General features: G+C 48.5%; 1 protein-coding gene and 1 long non-coding RNA gene across 3 annotated transcripts in view; one reads left to right on the top strand and one right to left on the bottom strand.

Moving 5' to 3' along the window:
- The first annotated feature begins 224 nt into the window (after nt 1-224).
- Nucleotides 225-6,000, top strand: part of GNL3L (G protein nucleolar 3 like) — a 20,032-nt gene continuing 14,256 nt past the window's right edge. The window contains exons 1-3 of one of the 2 annotated variants that reach the window (XM_029067890.2): nt 225-307; nt 4,650-4,768; nt 4,863-4,894. In XM_029067890.2, the coding sequence (XP_028923723.1) occupies nt 4,756-4,768; nt 4,863-4,894 (45 nt within the window). In that variant the 5' untranslated portion in view covers nt 225-307; nt 4,650-4,755. Of the gene's footprint in view, nt 308-4,533; nt 4,552-4,649; nt 4,769-4,862; nt 4,895-6,000 lie in introns of those variants that run through there. The other variant, XM_007669690.4, reaches the window with a different exon arrangement.
- The window catches only part of LOC120638445, a 26,401-nt gene continuing 24,807 nt past the window's right edge, over nt 4,407-6,000 (bottom strand). The window contains exons 4-5 of the long non-coding RNA XR_005660109.1: nt 5,685-5,812; nt 4,407-4,504 (exon numbers count right to left, since the gene is read on the bottom strand). This is a non-coding gene — a long non-coding RNA (uncharacterized LOC120638445). The remainder of the gene's footprint in view (nt 4,505-5,684; nt 5,813-6,000) is intronic.

Here is a 6,000-nt window from a genome sequence, read left to right as displayed (position 1 = left end):
TTAACAAGCGCTGAGGACAGTGCTCCGCACCGAGTGGAGCGCTTAACAAAAAGCAACATCGTTATTAATAGGTCTTTTAGTCTGGGCCTGCCAGGAGGCCGGGCCTAGGGCCGGCGGGGAGGAGAGAGGCCAAGGCGGCGGCGGCCCATAGGCCTCTAGGGCGGCGCGGCCCCGACGCAGGGCGGCGCGCACGCCGAGGCACGCACGGGCGCGCCCCCGCCGGCCGCCCTCCCCCTTACGTGGCGTGCGGGCGCGCCCCCGAGCGGCCCACCACGCCGCCTGCGCCGGCCAAGGACCTGCCCGGGAGGTGAGCGGATGCACCGGGGGGCGACCAGGGAGACTCTCCCCCCTACCTCCATCCCTTCCTTCCTTCCTCCTAGCCCCTCGGGAAACCATTTGCTAAGCGCTTCCTCTGTGATACAGTAATAATAATGTTGGTATTTATGCATAGCTTACTATGTGCAGAGCACTGTTCTCAGCGCTGGGAGAGGATACGATAATAATAATGTTGGTATTTATGCATAGCTTACTATGTGCAGAGCACTGTTCTCAGCGCTGGAGAGGATACGATAATAATAATGTTGGTATTTATGAATAGCTTACTATGTGCAGAGCACTGTTCTCAGCGCTGGGAGAGGATACGATAATAATAATGTTGGTATTTATGAATAGCTTACTATGTGCAGAGCACTGTTCTCAGCGCTGGAGAGGATACGATAATAATAATGTTGGTATTTATGAATAGCTTACTATGTGCAGAGCACTGTTCTCAGCGCTGGGAGAGGATACGATAATAATAATGTTGGTATTTATGAATAGCTTACTATGTGCAGAGCACTGTTCTCAGCGCTGGTAGAGGATACGATAATAATAATGTTGGTATTTATGAATAGCTTACTATGTGCAGAGCACTGTTCTCAGCGCTGGGAGAGGATACGATAATAATAATGTTGGTATTTATGAATAGCTTACTATGTGCAGAGCACTGTTCTCAGCGCTGGAGAGGATACGATAATAATAATGTTGGTATTTATGAATAGCTTACTATGTGCAGAGCACTGTTCTCAGCGCTGGAGAGGATACAGTAATAATGTTGGTATTGATTAATAGCTTCCTCTGTGCAGAGCACTGTTCTCAGCGCTGGAGGGGATACAATAATAATGTTGGTATTTATTAAGCACTTACTAAGTGCAGAGCAATAATAATAATGTTGGTGTTTGTTAAGCGCTTACTATGTGCAGAACACTGTTCTAAGCGCTGGGGTAGATACAGGGTCATCAGGTTGTCCCACGTGAGGCTCACAGTCTTTATCCCCATTTTACAGATGAGGTAACTGAGGCACAGAGAACAGCACTGTTCTCAGCGCCAGAGAGGATACAGTAATAATAATGTTGGTATTAAGCGCTTACTCTGTGCAGAGCACTGTTCTCAGCGCTGGAGAGGATACAGTAATAATAATGTTGGTATTTATTAGTAGCCTACTATGTGCAGAGCACTGTTCTCAGCGCTGGAGAGGATACGATAATGTTGGTATTTATTAAGCGCTTACTAAGTGCAGAGCACTGTTCTCAGCGCTGGAGAGGATACAGTAATAATGTTGGTATTTATTAATAGCTTACTATGTGCAGAGCACTGTTCTAAGCGCTGGGGTAGCTACAGGTTCATCAGGTCGTTCCACGTGAGGCTCACAGTCTTCTTCCCCATTTGACAGATGAGGGAACTGAGGCCCAGAGAAGTGAAGTGACTCGCCCACAGTCACACAGCTGACAAGTGGCGGGGCTAGGATTCGAACCCATGACCTCTGACTCCCAAGCCCGGGCTCTTTCCACTGAGCCCCGCTGAATGAATTAGCCTGGCAAGGGCCCTGGTGCTGGGAGGGGGGTGGGGATCGGGGAGGCGGGGGGGCAGAGGGCCAGATCCGGGTTGCCGTGGAGAGGGATCCAGCCCAGGGCATGGGCCGCGGGGGGTGGCACCGGGCCAGCCTGCTGGCTCTCCGAGGAGAAGTGAGAAAGGCCAAGGGAAGGGAGGGCCCTGCAGGCTTCCTGACTACCAAGTCCCCAACTCCTCCTGTTGGGAAGGCAGCGGAAGAACCTGCCCCGGCCTCCCCCGCTTCCCCACCGCACCTCTGCTGACACGGGCAAAACCAACCAGTGTTATTAGCCACCCTAACGGGTGAGAACATTAACACCCAGAGGAAGTGATGGTGGCATTTGATGGTACCAACATTATTACATTATTATTATTATTGTTTGTTGAGCGCTTACTGTGTGCCAGGCACTGTCCCGAGCGCTGGGGGAGATACAGGGTCAGCAGGTTGTCCCACGTGGGGCTCCCGGTCTTCATCATTTTACAGATGAGGGAACTGAGGCCCAGTGGAGTGACTTGACCAAAGTCACGCAGCTGACGAGTGGCGGAGCGGGATTAGAACCCACCACCTCTGACTCCCAAGCCCCAGCGCTTACTCTGTGCAGAGCACTGTTCTAAGCGCTGGGGGAGATGCGGGGTGATCAGGTTGTCCCACGTGAGGCTCACGGTCGTAATCCCCATTTTACAGATGAGGGAACTGAGGCCCAGAGAAGTGAAGTGACTTGCCCACAGTCACACGGCTGACAGGTGGCAGAGCTGGGATTCGAACCCATCACCTCGGACTCCCAAGCCCGGGCTCTTGCCGCTAAGGCACTCCATGTGGCCCCGGGAGGCCATGTGGCCTAGTGGAAAGAGCACGGGACTGGCAGTTTGGAGACCTGAGTTCTAGCACCGAGTCTTGCCGCTTACCTGTCGTGTGACCTTGGGCGGGCCACTATAATCAATCAATCAATGTAGGGAGCGCTTACTGTGTGAGGAGCACTGGTCTAGGCACTTGGGAGAGAACAGTACAGAAGAGTTGATGGACACATTTCCTGCCCTCAAGGATTTCCCGGTCCAGAGCGGGAGTCAGACAGTGAAATGAATTCCACTCTTTGCCTTCGTTTCCTCAGCCATAAATGGGAATGAAAAACTTCTTCTTCCTCCCTCTTAAACTAAGAGCTCCAGGTGAAACAGTTCAGATTATTTTATATAATGATAATTGTGGCATTTGGTAAGCTCTTACTACATGCCGAGCCACTGTACTGAACACTGAGGCAGATACAGGATAATCAGATCCCACATGGGGTTCACCGTCTACCCCAATGTACAGTGCCTGGCACACACTAAACGCTTAACAAATGCTATAATTATTAATACTTGGCACTTGGGAAGCAGTGTTGCCTAGTGGATCGCGCACGGGCCTGGGAGTCAGAAGGACCTGGGTTCTAAACCCAGCATCACCGCTTGTCTGCTGTGTGACTTTGAGCAAGTCACTTCACTGCTCTGTGCTTCAGTTACCTCATCTGTAAAATGGAGATTAAGACTGTGAGTCCCATGTGTTGTGTTGTCTGTCTCCCCCGTTTAGACTGTGAGCCCATTGTTGGGCAGGGATTGTCTCTATCTGTTGCCAAAGTGGACATTCCAAGCGCTGAGTACAGTGCTCTGCGCATAGTAAGCGCTCAATAAATGCGATTGAGTGAATGAATGTGGGACACGGACTGTGTCCAAATTGATTAGCTTGTGTCTCCCCCAGCGCTTAGAAGAGTGCCTGGCACATAGTAAGCACTTAGCAAATACCATAAAAAGGTATTTTTTATTATTTTAATATTTTTATTATTATCCATACCAGTTTATCTCCACTAATAACCCATTATGGACCTCTCCTCCGTGCATTTATTTAATCTCTTTTTGCCCAGCTGCTAGGAGAAGCGTTTGTTCTTGTTGGTCTTCCAGGCAACCCTCCGGGCTGTTGGTCAGCGGATAGAGCACTGTTCCGAGAATCAGGAGACTTGGGTTCTGGGAAACTGGTTAAATAATAATAACGATAATAATGATACTTGTTAAGCACTTACTATGTGCCAAGCACTCTTCTAAGCACTGAGGTGGAGTCCCTGTCCCACTTGGGGCTCACACTCTTACAGGCTTCCAAGAGGTAGTAGGCCAGAGAGCCACAAATTTGGGTCTTTCCAGCTCCGAATGGAAACTTTCAGGGCCAAGCATATTTTCCTTTGCTCTGACTTGGACACTGGTGAAACCAAATACAGTTGTTGGTCTGCTTCTCTGCAGAGCTTCTGTTGGCTAGGAAGACTTTCCTCCACCTCATCTGTAAAGTAGTATATCTGGGTACAGGGTTTCTCCTTGGTGCTTTGTGGTAATAATAATAATGACATTGTTGAATGAAAGTTGCTGGGGTAGATAGAAAGCTATGAGGTTGGGCACAGTCCCTCGTCTCACGCGAGGCTCACAGTCTGTCATCCCATTTTACAGATGAGGAAACTTAAGGCCTTGGGAAGTTTAGTGATTTGCCTCTGGTCACATACCTGGAGCTGGCACTTGAAATTTGGTTTTCTGGCTCCCGGCTCTCTGTTCCTTCCACTAGGCCCCGTTGCCAAAGATCACATTTTCCGTCGTCACTTTAAATGTCAGAAATACAGCTCTAAAAACACAACACAGCATGCCAGCAGGCTCCAGCATTCTGAACAGGTGTGACACAGTTAAACTAGGATTACCCACTACAAAGCACAACTGTCATCTCTTTTGGCCAAATGCAATTTCAGCTTTTGTTTTCTTGACCTCTTTAGAGTAAGCAGTCAAGCAACCGTAGGACTTTAAAGGGGCTGCGGTCTGTGTCTCCACCAAAAGAACTTACTGCATTCTTCTGCTGAGATTTACCGCATCCCGAAAATCATGACCAAGCGCAGTGAGTCTCTTTTTATCAATAGAATCTTATCAGAAAAAGACTGTAGACGGAAAAAGACCTCTCATTTTCTCTCCCGTTCCTTTCTATTACACAGAATCGAAAAATCCGAGAAAAGGACGCAACAAGGTGAGTTGCATCAAATCCCAGATCCCTAATCCCTGGTTTTGGAGACCGGATTTGTTCTTCTGGTGGGCTTACATTATATTGGTTTTTATTACCTTTACCAGTGCCCTGAATTTTACATGTACGTGTGAATTGGTAAACCCCAAATACTTTGCAGACGCACCCCAGACATCTATGTGAGGAAGCTAGCATTCTTATTTCCACTTTATGAAAGGAGCATCTGAAGCCCGAGGAATTTCTGGGGCAAGCATAGAATTTATTCATGTTGAGTCCTCTCCCATTACCACCTCAGAAGCAGTGTGGCCTAGTGGAAAGAGCACGGGCCTGTGAGTCAGAGGGCCTGGATTCTAATCCTGACACAGTGGCTTACTGTGTGACCTTGGGCAAGGCAGTTAACTTCTCCGTGCCTCAGCTACCTCATCTGTAAAATGGGGATTAAATCCTCCTTTGTCCAGTTTAGACTGTGATCCCCTTTGGGGACAGGGACTGTGTCCAACATGATAAAATTTTATCCACCCCAGTGCTTAGAACAGTGCTTGACACAGAGTAAGCACTTAGCACATACCATTTAAGAGAAAAAACAACAACTCACGGGGTCAACATTTTCTGTCTGCCCCTGTGGGACTAATACTGGTCCAGGATCTCTGCCTCTCTGTTTTGTGGGCCAGTGGCTGTTCCTGCTGGAGTTGGAAGCTCCGGAGTTTAGCAGCAGCTTTCTGTTCTAGCTGAGGCCATGTTAGAGTGCCCTAAGCAGACTCCTTTTTATTACTTGAACCTCTTGTCTTTTTCTTACCTCACAGTTCAGGAGTCTTCCTGTTTGGTGAAACTCAGAGAAAGTTGTGTGGTGTTAGCCAGAAAAGTTGGGGAATCACTGCACGAGGCCATGTGATCTCTGAGCAGCGTACTGTGGTTTTTACAGTTCTAAAGGTGGAATCATATGTATACAAGAGAAAAAAAAATTTCCATTAGTCATAATTCTAATTAAGGTATTTGTTAAGCACTGACTGTGTGTCAAATCCTGTTCTAAACCCTGGGGAAGATACAAGATAATCAGGTCAGACACAGTTCCTGTCCCACACAGCGCTCACAATCTAAGTAGGAGAACAGGT

Source organism: Ornithorhynchus anatinus, chromosome 6, assembly GCF_004115215.2.
Source record: "Ornithorhynchus anatinus isolate Pmale09 chromosome 6, mOrnAna1.pri.v4, whole genome shotgun sequence".
Lineage (NCBI taxonomy): Eukaryota > Metazoa > Chordata > Mammalia > Monotremata > Ornithorhynchidae > Ornithorhynchus > Ornithorhynchus anatinus.
Note: the sequence above shows the minus strand (reverse complement) of the source record. Positions and strands in the feature narration are given on the sequence as shown.